The sequence below is a fragment of the Saccharomyces cerevisiae genome, chromosome III, assembly GCF_000146045.2.
Source record: "Saccharomyces cerevisiae S288C chromosome III, complete sequence".
Classification (NCBI taxonomy): domain Eukaryota; kingdom Fungi; phylum Ascomycota; class Saccharomycetes; order Saccharomycetales; family Saccharomycetaceae; genus Saccharomyces; species Saccharomyces cerevisiae.
Window position 1 is genome coordinate 43,569 of NC_001135.5, and position 22,065 is coordinate 65,633.

A 22,065-nucleotide genomic window follows, 5' to 3' on the forward strand; every position below is an offset into this window, starting at 1 on the left:
AGTATAACAGAAAGTTTTTTTTGTTCCTAATATTATCTTTATCTATATACATATATCTCCATGAAAGGCATTTGAATTTCTATCTTTCTCTTTCAATCAAATATTGTCTTATTATTGATCAAATAATCGTATATGCACAATGGCAACTCGTCTTTCAAACTCTCCACTTGCCCATTCTTCAGTTTGTTCCTAATCTCGGATGATGAAACATTTCTTAATGCTGGATAATCATTTTGCATAACATGAATCCTAGCGCCCCATTCTCTTGGTATTACCGGTTCGAATTTTCCCTCAAGGATGTCACTGGCGTATCTTAGTTGCGATTCAGCACTGAGATGGCAATCGCCTCTCGCCAAGCAATATAATTGAGATCCCGACATGAAGCTCTCCATTACATCACTGATTTTTAAAGGATGATAATATTTTTCATCAAAGATCCTAGCAATTGTATCAAAACCAACTAAGTAGCCTATATCTGCACTGCATCCTTTAACAAATTGCTCATGTAATATTTTGTCCTTGTCGATGAATTTCGAGAAAACAGTCAACCCGACAGATACTACAGATTGGGGGAGCTTCTCCTGAAGGTAGTCAGCGAATAAGCACATCATTTCCAGACGAGTTGGAAAAGATGCCGGCTTAGGCAACTTATCTGCATTATTCACCGCTAACAGTAATAAAACATGCGAACGGGTGTCCTTCAATTTGAAGTTTTTAATAGTCTGCGATAGTAGTTGAAAATGGGCCAGATGTGGTGGATTGAATGAAGAATCAAGGACAAATAACTTCTGACATTCTAGATGCTGGGGTCCTTTGAGAACCTGAAATAGTAAATTGCTTTTTCGAAACTGCTCGAACGTCTTCTTCATATTAGTCTGCTAGTGCACGTACTGCTATCAACCGTCATTGATTAAGTGTCCATTTTCCAAAGAAGTAGGAGATTATATAACCACGAGTATGACGTCTTCCAGGGAAAAAAAAAAAAAAAAAAAAGAAAGCCAAAATAAGGAGCCTTGAAATGTGTATCTGATATATATAATGTGTATGTAAATATCTATTTAATTAGCCATTGGGATTTCAACTTCTTGTTTGAAACAGAAGGACGGATAAAATACGTGATCACCAACAAGACGAATATAGTAATAAGCAATTTACCCTTTTCGAAAGTAGGACTCATTAAATCAAATTGGCCCGAAGGTGTGATCCTTGTACAAAATACATCAAGGCCTAGATCACATATAATGCTTGTGGATTCCAGATTGGTTGGGATGGAGATCAACTGCGAATCGGATCCTGGCAATAGATTTCTGAAATGAGTGATAATGAAATTATCATTAATTGGGATAACTGGCGTGTATGGGGTAGCCATAAACTCTTTTTTCTTATCCTTGGCCATTTCTTCTGCTGGTTTACCTCTTGCATTCAATAAAAGCTTTGGTATGTAGGTGATTTGTCCATTTTCTAATTCCATAACGATTGCCTTTGTGGTAATATCATCCGTTGTCTTGGAAATGGACATTGTTTTGATAATCTCGGGAAAAATGAATTGTTTAGTTTGAAATTGAGGTTTGTTAATGTGTCCAGTCAATGGATCATAAGAAAAATTGTCGCTTGAGTTAGACAAACGCTCATCTGGGGTTAGTGACTCATATAATTCCACCACTACTAACTTTTGTTCTGGAACAGGTTCAGAACTGAAATAGGAATAAACGACCCAATATTCACCGAAAACAATATCCATTGGAAACCTAAAATCCGGAGAATCCTTGTGCTCTTGGGTAATGAGGATTTCTCCTGTAATGGTATCAATTAAGTTAAAAGTGATTGTATGATGTTCTTCATTAGCGATCAGATAAGCCGCTAGGTTGGGGTACAAATATTTATAAAGAACCGATTTGTCACCTAGTGTAATACCAAGAGTGTTTAGGTTTGTTGTTTCCCTCTTGCTATATGCCACCATTTTCTCTTTCGAATTTACGGCTTTTTTCCAAGTTTGTTTTACCGTATCGTTTTCGATTATGTAGCCATAAATGCCATTCGTGTCATGCTCTGTGACGAATATGTGGGAACTAGAATGGTTGTTGGCAACTATTGGTACATCCGTATTCTTGCCGGGATTCAATTTGAACAGTAAATGATCCTTATCCTCAAACTTAATCAGATACTGGTGATCATGTTCATTCAGCCTAATAACGGAATCAACAGTTTTCCTTTCAGATAGGGGGGATCTTGATTTGATAATCGGTTGATCTTTAGTAACTTCAATTGTCAAATAATGCCCATCATGCGAAAAAACAACAAGTTCGTCATGGTTTTTATCCGTCCAGAACATTTTGACGCCCTGATCAATTTCTAAATCGAGTTTCCAGATAAGTTGGCCCTTATTGACCATATCAAGGCCGCCGATAAAGCCATCATGCGTCAAAACAATTAAGATTTTGGCGAATCCGAACTTCAAATCTGATACCGTGGTATCCTTAGCGTCTAGAGCTAGGAGTTTAGTGAAGACACGTCCTGGTGAGAATTGGTTTTCTTTCAATAAGTTGATAAGGCGATTCCAATTAGTTGTCAATCTAAGCCAGTAAGCATTCCAAAGCGAATTTGAATCAAGTTCCGCTTTCATATCTTTGTTCAACTCCACATCCCTAGAATCGAAGACGTCCAATACAGCATAGTCTACCACGTTAGTCAACCATTCATCTCTTTGCCAAACGGGGATCAATTCTGTGCCATTGGCAGAGAATCCCATATATTGGGTATCATTAACGTTCAACACTAACGCCAGGGGATCTTCACGATGAAAATATTCCACTTTATTGAACCCTTGAGGTAACTCCAATTTCCATTCTGCCAGTTTTGACTGCTCATCGAGAATATGTAGTTCATTGTTCTTAATAGATACTTGATCGTTTAAATATGAGGATTGAGGTAAAATGGTCGTAGAAGGGGCATTATCTACGCCTTCCTCTAGTAAAAACCAATCGTGTAAATCATATTTCTGCCAATGGTTGCTTGAAGAGTTCACACAAACCATTGCGTTATGGTCATTACTATCCAGTTGAATCTCATCAATGGTAAAGGGTAAAACGTTTCTGAAAAGAATCTGTCCGGAAGAAACGTTAAACGAAGAAACTAAGCAGGAAGTTTCGGTAGGGTTCGATAAGATGAGAACCCTGTTGCGGTCTCGAGAATCAGGGATGACTTTCTCCCAAGGACCTAAGTTAGCCAGTTGCCAATCAGTGATAAATGCATCATCTGAAAAAACGGCTTGGACACAACTCGTGTTTAGGAAGAGTAAAATGAAGACGTACACCAAGTCTGTACACGTTATCTTCATTGCTATGGGGGAAGGGGAGGATGAAAGTGTTGATATGAATGTAGGTATTAGTTATTAATGGAGTGTATATATATATATGTTATTATATATTTGCATATATAATATGAAATCCCAGCCATATTTTCTCTGGTAGCCGTCTGAAAAATCACGGTGTACGAAGAAGGATTTAATATACGCACGGTACAACTAAGCAATCCGCAAAGACCTAATGTGTCTTTTCATTAGTGAGAGCCTTGGGGGTAGGCCCTGGTAACGGCTGGTCCGTGCTAGTGGGTGTCTTGGTATGGGAGGGCATGGTAGTTGGTATGAATTTGATGCTTAGCGAAGTTTCTAAGGCCAAAGTCATCCATGGATCATAAAGCGATCTTATTGTATCGAGATCAATATCTTGCGGGCCTTTCGTGTCATGGGGCAAAATGACACCTCGGGAGAGTGTGGTGCTGGATCTCTTCTTTACTGGTGCGGAAATGGAATCTCCCGAAGATGCTAAGAAATGCAGTCTTTTTTCCACATTTTGTAGATGGAGTTTTTTGGACTCGGAAAGACCTTCAAGGCCAGTAGAAGAAGACTGCGGATTGTGGGATATGGAATTGATGAGTTCAATGGAATTTTCTCTAATGTTTCTTTTATTTTGAAAAAACTCGAACATGTCCAAGTGAAATTCCATGCGATTGAGGTACTCGTTGAAAGACATGGGCTTGTATTCCAAGGGTCCGAACCATTTAATAATGGGATTCTGCGCCTCAACTTGCGCTCTAGCGAGAGCGACGCTTTGTTTGACCTCAGGGATATTTGTCGAGAGAGGAGTACCGTTCATAGCATCCTTGACTTTTATTTTGGTGGGGTCTATGCCCTCGTGATAATATTTGACAATATTGTTGAAAAACTTCTTGTCACGTACGGATTTCATTTCGTCGCACCAGGGGTCGTATTTAAGAAAGTTCAGGCGAGTAAGCTCCAACAGTGACTGAGAAAGTAGCAAAGAGCCAAACAACCCCCATAAGAGCTTTCTGACGCTGACGAATCGAGATTGGCGAGGTATGATGGGAGGAGGGGCGAGCACAATGTCACCATGGGTGGTGGAGAAGCGGTTCAAAGTTGGAAAGTCAGCAATATCCTTTTTGATTTTAGTCTTGCCATTGACAATCATTTCACTGGGTAGTTCGCCAAAGGATAAATCCGAGTGAGTGCCAGTGGCAATGCGGCGCGGTGGCGGTAGTTTGTAGAGCCTTCTCAGTCTCCAAAGGGCAAAGAAACCCACTGCAGATTGGATAGTGATTAGAGTGTATAGTCCCGGTAGGTTATCAGGAGCGGGTACGAGCGGACCCCACAGTTTTAAGCCTAAACTTGGCCTTATGTAGAATTTCTTGATATCATTATCATCTTTGTCGTGGTCATCTTGTGTGTGAGTATGGTCGGTGGAATTGCTATTACCTGATGGAGGAGTAAATACAGCCATCTTTTATTACGGTAATTGGAAAAGGAGAGGGAATGGAGGAGGATGAGATAAGTAGTTTCCTAAGCAGTAAAGCAAGTGTCCACATTTAAGTAAAAGACGATGCCATGCACTTATTATTACTACGTGGTCAATTTTCTCTTTCCCTAAGGCGTTCGTGCAGTGTGACGAATATAGCGAACAACTATTGTGTTTGAATTTTAACGTTTATCTTTTTATGATTTTTTTAAAAAAACTTCCTAGAAAATTTCTTATATATCTCTATTTAATGAAAAACCAAAGTGATCAGAATTACAATTCATCGTGAATGGCATCTTCTTCGTCAGCCAATTCAGCGTCAGCATCGGCTTCCTCAGCAGCTTTTTCCTGGGCTTCTTCGTACAAGGCCTTACCGTCGACGTCGAAGTGACCGTTTTCCTTGATGAAGTCGAATAAAGAGTCCAAGGATCTTGAACCTTGGTACACAACAGATTCGGACTTCTTACCACCTGGGTATAAGACGATTGTTGGGTAACCTTCAATTACGACGCCTCTGACATCGTTTTCAGTGTGGTCTAGTTTAGCAATCAAAACGTCGGATGTGGCGTTGGCGTAGGTATCAGCTAGTTCTTGGTAAGTTGGGGCCAATCTCTTACAGTGACCACACCATGGGGCATAGTACAAAACAAGAACGTCCTTCTTTGGGTCGTTGACGATTTCGTCATGGTTCTTACCGACCAATTGGAAGACAGAGGAATCTTGGTTCTCGAAGATCTCTTGGGACTTCACGATTGGGGAGGCATCACCTTTCAAGAAGTCCTTAACCAAAGATTCAATAGCCTTAGACTCCAACACGATCTTGTCGCTCAATTCGTCAAACGCCTCTTCAGAGAGTTGAGGCAAACCGTACTTCAAGTCTTCAGTCATGTCGTGGATGGCAAATAGAGGGAATTGTTCCTTCATGTTCAAGTTGCCGGCGTGTCTGCCGAATTTTCTGGCATCGATGCTAACAAAGTTCATTAGACCTCTGTTCTTTTTGGCCAACTCGGTAAAGAGAGGCTTGTATTCTTCCAATTCTTCCTCGTCATTGTAGAATAAGTAACCCAAAGGCAAACCGCTTTCGACGTATTGGGCGAAAACGGAACCGTCGATTTCACCAAAGTAGGGCAAGGCTTCCACTTGCAACCATTTTTCAAAAACATCAGCGTCAGCGATATCGGCTTTCTTACCGTTGTATACTACAGGCTCGTCCATGGCGGAGGGCAAGTAAATAGAAAGCTTGAAATCATCGTCTGCGTTTTCAGCGGAGACAAAGTCGTAGTCGTTGAAGTGTTTGTTGGCCATGGAGTAAAAGGTGGCGTTGAAGTCGGCGTCAATCTTACCGGATTGGACGATAACTGGAGTGACAAAAGTCTCGTTAGCAAGGTAAGCTGGTAGATCAGCAACAACGGCGACAGCCGGTTGGCTTTGCTTGATCATGAATTGGACAATGGCCTCGGCAGTTCTAGGTCCCTCGTAATCGATCGAGTTGTTAACATCGCTGTTTTTGAAAATCTTCAAGCTTGGGAACCCTGGAATGTTGTGTTCCATACACAGATCCTGGTTTTCAGTACAGTCGATCTGGGCCAAGGTAATGTTTTTCTCAACTAAAGTCTCGGCGGCTTTAACGTATTCAGGAGCCATGTTCTTACAGTGGCCACACCATGGAGCAAAAAACTCCGCAAGCACCAAGTCGTGCGACTGAATGTACTCATTGAAGGAGTCGGTGGCCAACTTAACGACAGCGGAGTCTTCAGGGGCCACAGCCTCTTGTTGGGCGAAAACAGAGGAGGCGAGCAGCAGGGAGGACCATGACAGGACGGCACCAGCAGAAAACTTCATAACGGGATAGATGTATGTTTTTCTTTATGTAGAGCTTGGCAGCTTTAAAATTACCAATTAGACATGCTGCTTGCAACAAGAAAATGCACGCGTAACAAAATATATATATATATATATATATATATGTATGTCCATACGGGTTTTTCGTTTTGTTGTGGTTGTAACAGCACAACAAAATGCTACACGGTGGCAAATTGGAAAAAGAGACTAGTGAGAGAAAAGGGAAAAAGAGGCGCCGCCCGACAGGGTAACATATTATCACGTGCAGCCCAGGATAATTTTCAGGACACGTGTTTCGAAAGGTTTGTCGCTCCGAAAAAATCAAAAAAAACAAAAAACGGGAAATAACAATAACGACAAAAATGGAAAAAAAAAAAATTTTAGACGCGGCGCTTGCACCCCGCATTATAAGTGGTGTGCCGACGGACGGTCAACCCCTTTCAGGGGGCCCCCTATCTTGGGCGTGGTGTCACACCACGCTCAAACGGTGGGCACTAATGAAAACGCGCCCATATAAATATCCGCTATCAACAGAACCCCCAACCCCCCCATCAGTGCCCAACTCAGCTTCCGTAAACCACAACACCACCACTAATACAACTCTATCATACACAAGATGTCATTCGACGACTTACACAAAGCCACTGAGAGAGCGGTCATCCAGGCCGTGGACCAGATCTGCGACGATTTCGAGGTTACCCCCGAGAAGCTGGACGAATTAACTGCTTACTTCATCGAACAAATGGAAAAAGGTCTAGCTCCACCAAAGGAAGGCCACACATTGGCCTCGGACAAAGGTCTTCCTATGATTCCGGCGTTCGTCACCGGGTCACCCAACGGGACGGAGCGCGGTGTTTTACTAGCCGCCGACCTGGGTGGTACCAATTTCCGTATATGTTCTGTTAACTTGCATGGAGATCATACTTTCTCCATGGAGCAAATGAAGTCCAAGATTCCCGATGATTTGCTAGACGATGAGAACGTCACATCTGACGACCTGTTTGGGTTTCTAGCACGTCGTACACTGGCCTTTATGAAGAAGTATCACCCGGACGAGTTGGCCAAGGGTAAAGACGCCAAGCCCATGAAACTGGGGTTCACTTTCTCATACCCTGTAGACCAGACCTCTCTAAACTCCGGGACATTGATCCGTTGGACCAAGGGTTTCCGCATCGCGGACACCGTCGGAAAGGATGTCGTGCAATTGTACCAGGAGCAATTAAGCGCTCAGGGTATGCCTATGATCAAGGTTGTTGCATTAACCAACGACACCGTCGGAACGTACCTATCGCATTGCTACACGTCCGATAACACGGACTCAATGACGTCCGGAGAAATCTCGGAGCCGGTCATCGGATGTATTTTCGGTACCGGTACCAATGGGTGCTATATGGAGGAGATCAACAAGATCACGAAGTTGCCACAGGAGTTGCGTGACAAGTTGATAAAGGAGGGTAAGACACACATGATCATCAATGTCGAATGGGGGTCCTTCGATAATGAGCTCAAGCACTTGCCTACTACTAAGTATGACGTCGTAATTGACCAGAAACTGTCAACGAACCCGGGATTTCACTTGTTTGAAAAACGTGTCTCAGGGATGTTCTTGGGTGAGGTGTTGCGTAACATTTTAGTGGACTTGCACTCGCAAGGCTTGCTTTTGCAACAGTACAGGTCCAAGGAACAACTTCCTCGCCACTTGACTACACCTTTCCAGTTGTCATCCGAAGTGCTGTCGCATATTGAAATTGACGACTCGACAGGTCTACGTGAAACAGAGTTGTCATTATTACAGAGTCTCAGACTGCCCACCACTCCAACAGAGCGTGTTCAAATTCAAAAATTGGTGCGCGCGATTTCTAGGAGATCTGCGTATTTAGCCGCCGTGCCGCTTGCCGCGATATTGATCAAGACAAATGCTTTGAACAAGAGATATCATGGTGAAGTCGAGATCGGTTGTGATGGTTCCGTTGTGGAATACTACCCCGGTTTCAGATCTATGCTGAGACACGCCTTAGCCTTGTCACCCTTGGGTGCCGAGGGTGAGAGGAAGGTGCACTTGAAGATTGCCAAGGATGGTTCCGGAGTGGGTGCCGCCTTGTGTGCGCTTGTAGCATGATCTTTTTACATTTTTTTGGTTTGTGTACGTATCCCACCGTACTTACCATCTTCTCTCCTTTATATATATATATATATATGTATATTTTCAGTGTATATACATACATTCTTATACAATACCGTATAAGAACGTATGTATGTATGTATGATTTTCTCACATTAATGAACAATATCATCGGAAACGGGCCTTTGGTTTTTAAGGGAAAATGAAGAACAATAAATGCCTTGCTAGGTCTTCCTTTATCATTTTTGGAAGTCAAATATGAAAAACACTTCCAAGGGGGCGTACTACTTCAACTAATAAAATGTCACACACTAATAAGATCGCATACGTGTTGAACAATGACACGGAGGAAACAGCCTCGCCCTCTTCCGTTGGTTGTTTTGACAAGAAACAGCTCACTAAATTACTGATACATACTCTAAAGGAGCTGGGCTACGACTCCGCCGCTAACCAGTTACTGCTAGAGAGCGGCGGATATCAAAATGAGTCTAACCACATCCAGACTTTCTTCAAACTCATCAAGACCGGCCAATTCCATCTTATTAATTGGCAGATTGTTTGCTCGCTGCCCCTTGCCCATAGCTCTCCGCTAAGGTCCGAATGGCTTCAAAGGCTGCTCATTCCCACGCCGACGCCCGCCACGACTTCACTTTTCGACCACATGCTCCTGCAACTGCAATACCTGCAACAGCTGATGAGCTCTGTAAATTCATCTACTTGTTCGGACGCAGAGATCGCCACGCTCAGAAATTACGTAGAGATCATGATTCTAGTTAATAGACAAATATTCCTCGAATTCTTCCATCCAGTCACAAATTCCGCCTCTCACAAGGGCCCTCACACTGCACTGCCCGTCCTGTATTTGCGCAAAATCCTCAAAAACTTCATCGAGATATGGGATTCCCTGCTGGTGTCTAACGATCAGTTCCTAAATGAAGAAAACATCTTCAATCCGGAAACGACCTTGAGAGAACTGTCGACGTACCTGACCAACCCAAAACTAACCGCGCAGTTGAACCTCGAGCGAGACCATCTGATTGACGCCATCTCCAAATATATCGATCCGAACGAACTCGTTCCCAAGGGTCGTCTCTTGCATCTCTTGAAACAGGCCATCAAGTATCAACAATCACAAGACATTTTTAATATCATCGATCCGGATGATGACGCCTCTTTCTCCTCTCCACCCCACCGGATCAACCTTTTGCAGGATAACTTCTCACACGATCTGACTGTGACCTTTCAAGAATGGAAGACTATCCAAGACACCACAGACGAAATTTGGTTTTTGACATTTTCGCCCAATGGCAAGTATTTGGCTTCTGCGACTTCCGAGTCTTCAAGAGGCTACTTCATTACTGTTTATGATGTGGAACAAGACTTCAAAATTTATAAGACTTGCGTGAGCTTGTCACAATCCGTATTGTACCTCATGTTTTCTCCTGATAGCCGGTATCTGGTTGCTTGCCCTTTCAGCGAAGATGTTACCATTTACGACATGAATGCCACCTCCCTGCCCGATGCGTCTGCCACAGACTCGTTCCTACTATACCCTTCTACCAGGCTCTCGCCCATGGACTCGTTTAAACTGGACACCACCACGTACCCAGATGATACCGAATCATCAGCATCATCTTCCTCGAGGCCGGCAAACGCGAATTCTAATCAATCAAGAGTATGGTGCTGCGATGCCTTCCACACTGCGGAACGTGCGGGCTGGATGGTGGTTGGATCGCCCGACAGAGAAGCTATTGTACACTCACTCACCACGAAAGAGTCACTTTTTAGCTTAAAAGGCAGGACTTGTATCGCGTTGGGCCACGATGAAAACATCTCTGGGAGAAAATCAATCGATCCTGCAAAAGTCCTTTACAAACCAACAAGTAGCAATGGTAACTGGCAATATGTGGAGGACGACGAAACCTTTCCACGTGTGCACGACGTGAAAATCAGCTATGACGATAAATACGTGCTTTTAATGACCCACCAGGGCGTTATAGATGTCTACGATTTCAGTGGGTTCCCCTCCAAAGAGGAGCTATCTAAGCAAACAGTGGATCCCAAAAACTTTCTGATTCCAAGGATCGCAAGATTGGACGTGGGCAAAAACATGACTTGTATCTCATTACCGCTAAATACCACGCATCAAGGCTTCCATAGGCAACAAATATCCGAGTCTCAACATTTGGTATTAGTTAGCCTTCAAGATAACGAATTACAAATGTGGGACTATAAAGAAAATATTCTCATACAAAAGTACTTTGGACAGAAGCAACAGCACTTTATTATCAGATCTTGCTTCGCCTACGGTAATAAGCTTGTCATGAGCGGATCAGAAGATGGTAAAATTTACATTTGGGATAGAATTAGAGGTAACCTAGTATCTGTTTTATCCGGTCATTCCACGGTAATGAGTAATTCCACAAAACCCATGGGGAAAAATTGTAACGTAGTTGCATCAAACCCTGCAGATAAAGAAATGTTTGCTTCTGGCGGTGATGACGGTAAGATAAAAATCTGGAAAATTTCAAGAAATTAATACTCCACCTTATATATATACGTAAGCAAAGTTTTATGTAACAAAAAAAAAAAAAGAACTAATCCAACCTTCTTTCACTTTCAGGTAAAACTTGACTGAGTTCTTCAGCCTCTCTTCTACCTCTCTTGACATCCAAACAGTTTAGCACAGGCAATGATAGCATCAAAAGCAAAAAGAAGAAATAAAACGAATAGCGAATATTATGCGTTTTATCGGTAAGCAGTCCAACAAGGAAGGGTCCCAGGATGGACGACCCCTTATCTGTGATACTGAACATACTAAAAAACGTGGATTCTTTTCCTGGAGGTACAATCAAACTGAAAACTGATCTTGAAACCGCGGACAGGCCACCTAGTGATAATCCATACCAAATGGCCAATAAGAACATTTCAAACTTATGCTTTAAACCGAACGCATTGAAGAAAAATCCAAGAATACCATAAAATGGTATGAAACTTGCCCAAATGATAATGTACATCAAAGTTTGACTAGAAGTCCACCGAAACTTTGTGGCAAGAAATTGTGGAATCATAAAGGCACCCAGCATTGCATTTACAACGGTCAAAACACTTATCATGATTAAATTGAGGGTACTCATGTGCAGTTCTGCCTTGGAGAACAAAACCGCTGTAGAATTTATAGTTGTAATGGAATCACTAATAATAAACCACGCAATAAGAAAAATCATCACATCTTTCAATAGTCTGGCATGTTTAAACGATTCGAAAAGCGAAACCCAACCATATGAAAGGTAATTCTTCCAGTTTAGTTGACCCAAGGCGTCTTGCTCACCGGGATACGGACTGCGGGCGGATGCTAATGTAGAATCGTCAACTCTTATCGGTATTGTCACATCGTCAATCAACCAGATCATGGGCAGTTGCCACACAAACCACCAAATCCCAACGAAAAGAACAGCCACTTGAACATCCTGCTTACTGCCCTTTTTAGATGCGACTAAGAACATAGATACAATCTGAACAATGAGGGCACTTGAATAACCTAAAGATGCACCTCTACCGCTAATAACAGTAGTTAACGAGTCTACCTTATCAGGTTCATAAGCTCCTTGACTTTGACATTTCAAAGAATCCTTGACAAAAATGGGCAGAAGAGAATTCCCAACAACATTGATAACGCCAAAACAACCATTGGCCACTATATAAAGCCCAGCCAGAGAATAAATCTGGGTATCATTCAATTTTGAAATCGCAACAGTCGACAATGCGCCCACAATACCAAACCAAACCAGAATTCTGCCTTTGAATTTAACGCTCCCCCAGAGATCTACTATCCCTGAAACGGAAATGACTATTATAGTTTGGAATAAAACGCTAAGGGAAAAGACATATAATGCAAAACTTGAAGTATCTACGAAGATCCGATTGTTGAACAAACCAAGAACACACTTATCTGAATCACTACCCGTTTCTGACAGGCAGGGTATGGAGTGATCGTGAACTTTTACACCATTTATACTCGCAAATTGCTGCAGTAGTAAGGGAATATACGTTGAAACCGCAGAAACGACAAATGGTTCGCTAGAAAATGAGTAAGCGTACCATCCCTTGATATTGTTTTGGGCTTTTTTTATTCGATAGTTCGTTACCGATTCATTCATATCATTTATAGTTCCATAGCTCATATCTAATGTAGAGAATATGTTATGAGCAAACTATTGCTTATAAGGGCAAAAACCGTGGTAATATAGGTACAGTTTGAAATCTTTCCTTTTGTTTACACTACGCATCTTTCAATAGCTGAGGTATTTTCGTTTAGGAAAATACCGTTTTAAGGAATTAATTTTAGCAATTTCCTAAAATTGTTGAGCGGCGCTATCAATGCCGCACAATACAACAATTAATAATCTAAGACACGTTGCATTATACATGACAGAAGCTAAAGCATGGTCTTAGATGACAATAAAAAGGAATTTGACAGCACAAAAGAGAAAAAAAAAACTATACATAAAATTTTTTACATATGAATTGCTTAGAGTAAAATAGGCATTTTTCATATCTTCTTCCCAATTATTAAATTAGCAAAAAATTGAATAAAAAAAGCAGGTGGTTTAAGAATTGCGCAGGGAGAAGAAAGAATATCATATCTCATGATGGTAGCCACTTAGACAGAGAGAAAACGAAGTGAGAAGAGGCTAGTATTTTTATATCTTAAAAAAAAAAAAAAACAAAAAAAAAAAAACATAAATATTTGTATCTTATTGCTTATGATGATAATGTACAATGAATTCAAAACATGAAAATTGTTCAAAGTTTTTATTTTTATTTTCTCTTTCGTATTAAACTGATGGAACAAATGAAAAAAATGGATAAAAAAACAAAAAAAAAAAAAAAAACAAAAAAAAAACAGCTTTGCTGGAGGATGATTAACTTTTAATTTTTTTAATTATTAGGTTTTTCAATTTTTTATGGTTTTTTGTGTAAAATGCAATGAACGAATCCATTTTTTATTTTGCAAGTGTGAGAGGCCTTTATAAGGAAGACTCGGATTCACCGGCAGCAACCGGCGCAGAGTCTTCTTTGGTTTCTTGTTCTTGAGAAGCGAGTTCAGTGGATGATTCCTCTTCTTGTTGAGGAACAGGTGGTAGGGATATCATGAATTGGTCCAATGCATCGCCGACCAGTTCTTTTTCAATATTAATTTCAGTTTCAAAAGTTTCTGGTAACCAGTTTGACCAGCTCTTGGAACGAACGAAGTACTTATCCAATGGAGATGGTTCTTTGGCTTCACCGGTAACGTTATCACCTTCCTTGGCGGCCAAAGTACCTTCTGCAACATTGACGGTAGCGGCTTCGTTAGCGACAATTTCTCTCAATGCGGCTAAAATCAGGTTAGTGTCACCTCCGAAGGACATGTTAACAACTCTGTAAAACTTAGAGATTAAAGACAATGGAGCAAAACCATCCTTGGAGAGTTTGGACCTTAAGTAATTGTCGACGGTCAAGTTTTCTTCGCTGAAATAGTATTCAATTTGTCTAGCAATGTTGTTGATGGCCATTAACACTGGTTGGACTGGATAAAACTGTTGCTGTAATTTGACCATAGGTTGTTGAGGATGTTGTTGGTTGTGATGGAAGTGGTTGTGGTATTTAGAGCGGTTGTTGTTGTTATTACGAGCGTTGCGTCCTTGGTAAGGTTTAAACTGTGGTGGGAAGCCTTGGTTCTGAGGCATACCGGCGTTATTACTGTTGTGGAACTTTCTCCTTTGAGGACCATTGCTGTTATGGTGATGACTGTGGTGATGATTACGGTGGTGAGGTGGTTGTTGCTGTTGTGTAGATTGACCATTTTCTTGAGAGGTAGCGTCTTTTGAATCTTCCTCACCTACTGCCGATTCAAAGCCATCTTTCTTCATTTGTTGTTGCTTCTTAGCATTATGTTGGTGATGCTTCTTTTTCCTGTTAGCATTACTCGACGATGTCGACGATGCTGCAGTTTTGTTGTTTTTGCTCTTGTTGCTGTTGCCATTACTTGCACCATTCTTGGAACCGGATCTTTTGGTGCCAGAGACGGTAATGGAGGCCTTGATGGGAACCCACTTGGTAGCAGTCGATGATTTCGGAGTGGGTGTTCTGTTCTTCTTCTTTCTTGTGGCATCCAAGTCTTCTATTGAGATAGTAGAAACAGGGATCTCAGTAGGAGCAAGTTTCCATGGGGAAGATGTGGGCAATGGTGCCGGCGTCAAGTTGACTTGCTTGCTCTTGGAGCTCTCTTGTTCTTGCACTTCTGGGACTGGGGCAGTAGCAGTGTTTGCGGCGGCGGTTTCAGCAGACATCGTGGGCAGAGAAGTGAAAAGAAGATGAAACACGTTAGCAGGTCCAGAGTAATCCTGATGTTCTATTACCGATCTAGGATCCCAAAAGATCTTCATAAAACCGAAAAAGATGTTAAGAAATGTTTACACTTGTACTTTTCTTTCTTTGTTCTTGACCTACCAGAAGTGAAAAAAATTTTTCATTGCGTGGGTACATCCGTGCACCATTTCTGAAAAATTTGCGATGAGCATCCCTCAAAATCCGTATTATCCGCTAGTGTTTTGAGGTTCAACAAGACAACATATAAGAAGGGAAGAAGGAAAGGAGGCAATGAGAACTTGGGTCTTGCTCGAGAGTCCAGATCCACATGCAGGTTCAAAAAATGGTGAGAGATAACAGTAATAACGGTAGCGATAAAAGCGTCCATTGGGAGAGGAGGAATAATAACGGCGCAGGCCCCCGTTATCGTTCCAGAAGCGGTAATACCGGTGCTTTGGCAACAAAACTAAGTAATGGGACGCTCTCTGTCAGAGGATTAGTGAAGGACCGAACAGGAAGCGGCAAGATCGCGGGCTGTGTGGAGGCGTTTCTGGATGCCAGGACCCAATTGAATACGCCCTGGGACCGTGCTAAGTGCAATTGGCTGGACCAGATAGATTACTATGTACAGTTGAGAAAGACCGCGTTTTCTAAGGAATTGGACCAACTAAGGAAGCCCATGATCGATGCATATGTGGCGGAGATGAGGCAGAAGTTTGATGCCTCCTATGGACAATCCAGGGCGCAATTGGAAGCCAAACTGGCGCAGGTGGACAGTGAATGGCATATGGTACATGGTGATGTGCATGCAAAACTGGAAAAACTCGTGGAAGAACGCCGGTTTTTGAAAAGATTAAGCGACACGATCGTACCACCCAGGTCCAAAAGATCACAGCGGCTGTCTCCATTGACCAAAGAGGACCGAGCCAACTGTATCTGTCCGCAGCCCAAAGGAATGAGCGACACCGCTTGGTTCGAAGCCATTCAGAAGAAAATGTTAGGAATGAATGGTACCATCAAGCTCCTAGAGACAGAACAGAAACTACTGGCTGACGAGAAAAACAGCGTGAGGAAGACGTTCTGGCCCATGGTGGAAGCACATTCACGCTCGAATGAATTTGCTTATCTGGAGAAATGCATCAGGCTGATGGCCTCTCAGAGAGCAATATGCTTTTGTCTTGATATAGAGGCTTTCGAAACAAACCAGAACGTAATCACCGAAATTGGGATTTCAATTTATGACCCCAGGGAAAATATGGTGCCGTCAATGGTTCCAATTACAAAGAATTACCACCTAATTATCGAGGAGTCCCTGGAACTTAGAAACCAAAAATGGGTCTGTGACTACAAGGATTGCTACTTATTGGGAGAAAGCTATGTTTTGAGCTTGAAAGAGTGCGTGCATTTCATTCAATCACTAATAAACTATTACTTGGTCCCGGTGACCGAAGAAGACAAGACATGGTCAAGGGCATTTGTTGGTCATCACGTGAGCGGGGATCTTAAGTGGCTGGAGACTATTGGTGTCAAATTCCCTGGCAGAGGGTATGAAGGCCATCTGGACCATACGCTGCTTTTGGCTGAAACTCCCGGTGATCTAGACGTGTTCATCTTGGACACTGAGCAGTTTTACAGGAAATCGTATGGCGAAAAGGGCAGCAGTCTGGGCAAGATTCTGCGGTTGTTCGAGATACCGCATGCGTTTCTACACAATGCCGGTAACGATGCCTACTATACCCTGCATTTGTTCATGAAGTTTTGCGATGTTAATTTCAGGAAAATAAGCGGCATGGACGATGTTCTTAAAGTAATGGGCCAAGTAAAAGTTTGGGGAGAACGAGACGTACGAGAGCCTAAAGTGGTGCCCATGTCGTATGCCATCTCCATCGAGGAGGCAGTCAAAAATCGGACGTACCGCAAGGGCGTCAAGAGCAGTAGGAAGGAAAGAGTCTGCCAAACGGAATTCGGTGGGTTAACGTATTTCGGAACTGCTAAAGACGCCTTCACAAGCACTCTTCCGACACACTAAATATATTCATCGATTTTTTTCCTGTAAATACAAACACATGCTTGTATACATATACATATACATATATATAAGCTCATTATAAACCTGTGTGCATGGAAAAAACTTTGTCTGCCCTTAATTTGCAAGAATAGGTTCTAACAATTCCTCCAATTCACCAGTCTCCCTCAATTCCTGCAAGTCGTCGTTGCCTCCAATATGTTTACCATTAATATAGATGTTTGGCACGGTTCTTTGGCCATTAATCTCATATAACGCAGCCTGAATGTCTGCGCCTTCCTTCATGTCATTCAATTGCAAAACCAGAACTTTGGACCTGGGAACCTTTAACTTTTCAAAAAGCGTGTTTAGGGCTGCATGGCAGTATGGACAGTACGTTTTGGATGCGACGAAGATCTCGTTTTCTGCAATAAGGTCCTTGACGTGCTTGATAGTTTCTTGAGATACCATTTTTTTTCCTTCTGAGGTTTTGTCTATTTGTATAATTATGCGAATGCTCGTATAAGTACTGCACGAAGTTCTTTATTTTATGCTAAAGTCCCTTTTTATATTATATAAACTTTTCATTTATTTTATATATTTACTCCTTTCAAGACAAAATTCCCACATCACGTGAATCAGGAGGCGCAAGGGGGGTAGTAAGGCAGTAGTAGATAAAGAAAACAAGCATCGCAATCTGGAAACGCCGTTGCGGCTGCTCGTTATCTGTAGACAGCTCACTTGTGCATGAAGTTCATGTTTTATAGATGATGGAGCCATACTTCAAGGTGATAACTATGAAACTGTTTTGACCTTGACGTGTAAAGTGATCAAGGTAATAGTTAAACTTTATATATGTTGTTTATCAATGTGGTATCCTTTCTAAGGATGAAGACAACACGATTGTGACAGTGTGAGAGAGTGATAAAGCATTGGAGGCAGGCAAAACAAGAACATGGGGTTTCTTTCGGATCATCCGCATACAGCTATCACCGAGACGATCTTTCGAATTGTCTCTTCAAGGGACTATACGCTAGAAGTGGAGTTAGCTCCCTTGATTCAGCTTATCAAAGCAGATCACAACGATTATAACTATACCGTGAACCAAGAAGAAGCTGCGCGAGCACTTAGAAAGAAAATAAAGTATGGGAACCGGCTGCAGCAGTCCAGGACTCTGGACCTCTTGGATCTGTTCATCTCACAAGGCGTGAAGTTTACAGTCATGTACAATGATGACAAGCTGCTGCAAAGGCTGAGAGGGATGGCTACGAACTCTGAAAACAGCGGGTCCGGTGAAAAGTATGAGCCTAGGATTATTAAGAAGTGCGCGGCGTATGCTATCTCGTGGCTAAACTATATTACGCAGAACAACCTTGAGAATGCGAGGGCGTATTCAGGTCTTTATCAATTGGGTCAAACAGTCAAACAGAGGTACTCGAAGAGCAGCCGTTCCCGCCGTAGCGGCGGAGGCTCTGGCGGACGGTCTAACTTCATGGATGATAGCGCCGACGACACTTTGTACCAGTCCAACTCGCTGACTAGTGCCGATAGATTGTATAGGATTCCACAGATCAACATGAACAAAGAGGCACCCAGGATTCGGCTCATAATCAGCGATGCTCTCGCGTCTGCTGTGTCGTTACAGAACTCGCTGATCGGGCTGCCCAAGGGCAAGTTCTCCACAGACGATGAAGAGGCCACGTCCAAGTTCATCCAGGCAAGGGCGATCAGAAGGAAAGTTCTTAGATATCTGCAATTGGTCACGGAGGGTGAGTTTCTGGGTAGCTTAATTCATGCCAATGATGAACTGGTGGCTGCGTTGACTGCATACGACGACCGAAGCGCTCAGGACGATAGCAGCGATGAAAGTGATCACGGCTCGTACGATGACGGTATTTATGATGAAAACGAGCAGGATAACAGCAGGTATATTGATAGCGAGTCCTCAGAGGAAGAGAGCTTGTCTTCTTATCAGCCGTCCACGATCTCAAACCCTTTCGGTGATCATAACAAAATTTGAAGAAGTATGTACGTATGCATACACACATATATATATATATATATATAGTACATTTAATCCTTCTTGAGGTTTAAAGACGCACTGTTCACACAGTGTCTGGTGTCCTTGGGCAAGTTTAGCAACTGTTTCCAGCCTTCACCTTCAAACACATGTCCCAAGTGTCCACCACACCTTGCACAACATATCTCCACCCTCGCAGGCATTAAAGAATTGTCACGATGATATGTGATGGCTCCAGGGGATACCTCTTCGTAGAATGCGGGCCATCCACAACGAGCGTCGAACTTGGCCTTGCTCGAATACAACGGTCTGTCGCAGTTGGCACAATGGTAGACACCGGACTCGTTGGTGTGTAAATACGCACCGGTGTTGGGCCTTTCAGTGGCCTTATCTCTCAGCACCATCAGCTGCAATGGTGTCAGGGCATCGTTCCACTTCACGTCATTCGATTCGTCACTCATTTTCTTGCTCTTATTCCAGTACTGCGTCAGTACAATGTTTCTTCTCCCTGGAAAAGTCCTGCGTACAGTTATAACGTACAGCCTGCTCCACTTATTCATTTTTTGATATTGCTTCCTTTCTCCCTTTATTTAAACTATCATCGGCGACATATTTCCCAATAGGCAAAGCTGAAAAATACTATCGCTAATTATAACAAAGAAGCTAGGTCGAAGGACTCGAAAAGACAGAGGTCGTACTAGCAGAGATAGCAAATCAGATGGAGGACGGTAAACAGGCCATCAATGAGGGATCAAACGATGCTTCGCCGGATCTGGACGTGAATGGCACAATATTGATGAATAATGAAGACTTTTCCCAGTGGTCGGTTGATGATGTGATAACTTGGTGTATATCCACGCTGGAGGTGGAAGAAACCGATCCATTATGTCAGAGACTGCGAGAAAATGATATTGTAGGAGATCTTTTGCCGGAATTGTGCTTGCAAGATTGCCAGGACTTGTGTGACGGTGATTTGAATAAGGCCATAAAATTCAAGATACTGATCAATAAGATGAGAGACAGCAAGTTGGAGTGGAAGGACGACAAGACTCAAGAGGACATGATAACGGTACTGAAAAACTTGTACACTACTACATCTGCGAAATTGCAAGAATTTCAATCGCAGTACACAAGGCTGAGGATGGATGTCTTGGACGTAATGAAGACCAGCTCAAGCTCTTCTCCGATTAACACACATGGAGTGTCCACTACGGTACCTTCTTCAAACAACACAATTATACCCAGTAGTGACGGTGTGTCTCTTTCACAAACAGACTATTTCGACACAGTTCATAACCGACAATCACCGTCAAGGAGAGAATCCCCGGTAACGGTATTTAGGCAACCCAGTCTTTCCCACTCAAAATCTTTGCACAAGGATAGCAAAAACAAAGTACCCCAAATATCTACAAACCAATCTCACCCATCTGCCGTTTCAACAGCGAACACACCGGGGCCATCACCTAACGAGGCGTTAAAACAGTTGCGTGCATCTAAAGAAGACTCCTGCGAACGGATCTTGAAAAACGCAATGAAAAGACATAACTTAGCAGATCAGGATTGGAGACAATATGTCTTGGTCATTTGCTATGGGGATCAAGAGAGGCTGTTAGAATTGAACGAAAAGCCTGTGATCATATTCAAGAACTTAAAGCAACAGGGTTTGCACCCCGCCATTATGTTAAGAAGAAGAGGTGATTTCGAAGAAGTAGCAATGATGAACGGAAGTGACAATGTCACCCCCGGTGGAAGACTCTAATGTGCAGTTGTCATGCACATCATCATACTAAACTTACACGAATAGGATAACATGTATGCTAGCAGAATATATATGAAAGAAAAAAATTATTGATGCCTTTAAACTTATACTATTATACTATATTATGTTATATTATATTATTAGTTTTATAGATATATTGAGATATGTTGAATATGATGACGAGGATGGTGGTTTAAGTGTATGGATTGAATTTTCTCTTAGCTTTCATTACCTTGATTCTTTCTTGATCTTCCTTAAATTTACTTAACAGTTGATTGATCTCCTGTTTTTTACGTTCTCTGACCTGAAATCTATAGAAATCTTTCTTTGCCTTTTTATCTATATTTGAAATTGGCTTGGCCTTATTTTCATGTTTGGATAATGGATTTTTGTTTAATATTTTCTTTCTTATGGAATTCAATGACTTGGTGTTCTTTCCTACAACTAATGTGAATCCATCCTCATCCACTATAGAACTTTGAACATCCTCTTGTGCTTGAGCTTCACGCTGTTCAAAAATTGCCATATGTGTATGAATATCTTCTTTCAAATAATCAATATCCAGTGGTTTGTAGAAGTTAACAAAAGTTGTGAATGATGGAGTCGTATATGTCCATTCAAATAGTTCATTTGGATGTTTGGCATGCAAATTCGAGTATTTTTTCAAAGCATTCCAGCAGTTATTTATACTTGCAGCATCAACAAATTTTAATAGCGCCGTGTTTCTTGGTGTGTATCTCTTCTCGTTGACGTCAGTGGAGGACATCAGATCGGAGGTCAATGCCGATAAATCTACTTCATGTAATCCAAATTCATCGTTATATAGTAGTTCCTCTACATGCGATACTGTATCGTATTTCCCACAGAGCTGCCCGACAAATTTCTTCATGTGCTCTATGTTAGATAATAATGGAAGGTTGACCAAAAACAAACAGTCAGACTCGTTGGAATTTGAACTCTGGTGTCTTTTAGCAAACATGAAATGCAACGAAGCTTCCTGGCTTTTGGGTAGTGCCTTGTGATCCGGTAATTTGAACGGCACCACTATAAACCCGTTCTTCATGGCGCTAATGTCTTCAATACCCATCCCGTAACACTCTATCTGAGGTTGTTATCTGTTACCTAGTTCGTTCGCCCTAAATGCCTCTTGCT

At 42.1% G+C, this 22,065-nt stretch overlaps 15 protein-coding genes across 15 annotated transcripts; 6 read left to right on the plus strand and 9 right to left on the minus strand.

Moving 5' to 3' along the window:
• Positions 1-92: 92 nt before the first annotated feature.
• On the minus strand, positions 93-869 carry POF1 (nicotinamide-nucleotide adenylyltransferase; the record flags this gene model as incomplete). Its single annotated transcript, NM_001178692.1, has 1 exon — positions 93-869. One exon carries the CDS (start codon positions 867-869, stop codon positions 93-95), a length of 777 nt encoding a protein of 258 aa, NP_009883.1.
• Positions 870-1,054: 185 nt separating this feature from the next.
• EMC1 (Emc1p) lies at positions 1,055-3,337 on the minus strand (the record flags this gene model as incomplete). Its single annotated transcript, NM_001178690.1, has 1 exon — positions 1,055-3,337. The coding sequence occupies one exon, from the start codon at positions 3,335-3,337 to the stop codon at positions 1,055-1,057; it is 2,283 nt and encodes a 760-aa protein (NP_009884.1).
• A 205-nt stretch (positions 3,338-3,542) lies between these two features.
• MGR1 (Mgr1p) lies at positions 3,543-4,796 on the minus strand (the record flags this gene model as incomplete). Its single annotated transcript, NM_001178689.1, has 1 exon — positions 3,543-4,796. One exon carries the CDS (start codon positions 4,794-4,796, stop codon positions 3,543-3,545), a length of 1,254 nt encoding a protein of 417 aa, NP_009886.1.
• Positions 4,797-5,084: 288 nt separating this feature from the next.
• PDI1 (protein disulfide isomerase PDI1) lies at positions 5,085-6,653 on the minus strand (the record flags this gene model as incomplete). Its single annotated transcript, NM_001178688.1, has 1 exon — positions 5,085-6,653. One exon carries the CDS (start codon positions 6,651-6,653, stop codon positions 5,085-5,087), a length of 1,569 nt encoding a protein of 522 aa, NP_009887.1.
• Positions 6,654-7,015: 362 nt separating this feature from the next.
• Positions 7,016-7,375, plus strand: YCL042W (uncharacterized protein; the record flags this gene model as incomplete). The annotated part of the gene is made up of 1 exon (NM_001178687.1): positions 7,016-7,375. The coding sequence occupies one exon, from the start codon at positions 7,016-7,018 to the stop codon at positions 7,373-7,375; it is 360 nt and encodes a 119-aa protein (NP_009889.2).
• Positions 7,270-8,772, plus strand: GLK1 (glucokinase; the record flags this gene model as incomplete). The annotated part of the gene is made up of 1 exon (NM_001178685.1): positions 7,270-8,772. The coding sequence occupies one exon, from the start codon at positions 7,270-7,272 to the stop codon at positions 8,770-8,772; it is 1,503 nt and encodes a 500-aa protein (NP_009890.1).
• Positions 8,773-9,076: 304 nt separating this feature from the next.
• GID7 (glucose-induced degradation complex subunit GID7) lies at positions 9,077-11,314 on the plus strand (the record flags this gene model as incomplete). The annotated part of the gene is made up of 1 exon (NM_001178684.1): positions 9,077-11,314. The coding sequence occupies one exon, from the start codon at positions 9,077-9,079 to the stop codon at positions 11,312-11,314; it is 2,238 nt and encodes a 745-aa protein (NP_009891.1).
• Positions 11,315-11,372: 58 nt separating this feature from the next.
• ATG22 (Atg22p) lies at positions 11,373-12,959 on the minus strand (the record flags this gene model as incomplete). The annotated part of the gene is made up of 1 exon (NM_001178683.1): positions 11,373-12,959. The coding sequence occupies one exon, from the start codon at positions 12,957-12,959 to the stop codon at positions 11,373-11,375; it is 1,587 nt and encodes a 528-aa protein (NP_009892.1).
• An 846-nt stretch (positions 12,960-13,805) lies between these two features.
• On the minus strand, positions 13,806-15,110 carry SRO9 (Sro9p; the record flags this gene model as incomplete). Its single annotated transcript, NM_001178682.1, has 1 exon — positions 13,806-15,110. The coding sequence occupies one exon, from the start codon at positions 15,108-15,110 to the stop codon at positions 13,806-13,808; it is 1,305 nt and encodes a 434-aa protein (NP_009893.2).
• Positions 15,111-15,457: 347 nt separating this feature from the next.
• Positions 15,458-17,158, plus strand: GFD2 (Gfd2p; the record flags this gene model as incomplete). Its single annotated transcript, NM_001178681.1, has 1 exon — positions 15,458-17,158. The coding sequence occupies one exon, from the start codon at positions 15,458-15,460 to the stop codon at positions 17,156-17,158; it is 1,701 nt and encodes a 566-aa protein (NP_009894.1).
• Positions 17,159-17,272: 114 nt separating this feature from the next.
• GRX1 (dithiol glutaredoxin GRX1) lies at positions 17,273-17,605 on the minus strand (the record flags this gene model as incomplete). Its single annotated transcript, NM_001178680.1, has 1 exon — positions 17,273-17,605. The coding sequence occupies one exon, from the start codon at positions 17,603-17,605 to the stop codon at positions 17,273-17,275; it is 333 nt and encodes a 110-aa protein (NP_009895.1).
• Positions 17,606-18,089: 484 nt separating this feature from the next.
• LSB5 (Lsb5p) lies at positions 18,090-19,154 on the plus strand (the record flags this gene model as incomplete). Its single annotated transcript, NM_001178679.1, has 1 exon — positions 18,090-19,154. The coding sequence occupies one exon, from the start codon at positions 18,090-18,092 to the stop codon at positions 19,152-19,154; it is 1,065 nt and encodes a 354-aa protein (NP_009896.2).
• A 53-nt stretch (positions 19,155-19,207) lies between these two features.
• MXR2 (peptide-methionine (R)-S-oxide reductase) lies at positions 19,208-19,714 on the minus strand (the record flags this gene model as incomplete). The annotated part of the gene is made up of 1 exon (NM_001178678.1): positions 19,208-19,714. The coding sequence occupies one exon, from the start codon at positions 19,712-19,714 to the stop codon at positions 19,208-19,210; it is 507 nt and encodes a 168-aa protein (NP_009897.1).
• A 158-nt stretch (positions 19,715-19,872) lies between these two features.
• STE50 (Ste50p) lies at positions 19,873-20,913 on the plus strand (the record flags this gene model as incomplete). Its single annotated transcript, NM_001178677.1, has 1 exon — positions 19,873-20,913. The coding sequence occupies one exon, from the start codon at positions 19,873-19,875 to the stop codon at positions 20,911-20,913; it is 1,041 nt and encodes a 346-aa protein (NP_009898.1).
• Positions 20,914-21,106: 193 nt separating this feature from the next.
• Positions 21,107-22,000, minus strand: RRP7 (Rrp7p; the record flags this gene model as incomplete). The annotated part of the gene is made up of 1 exon (NM_001178676.1): positions 21,107-22,000. The coding sequence occupies one exon, from the start codon at positions 21,998-22,000 to the stop codon at positions 21,107-21,109; it is 894 nt and encodes a 297-aa protein (NP_009899.1).
• Between the last annotated feature and the right edge of the window lie 65 nt (positions 22,001-22,065).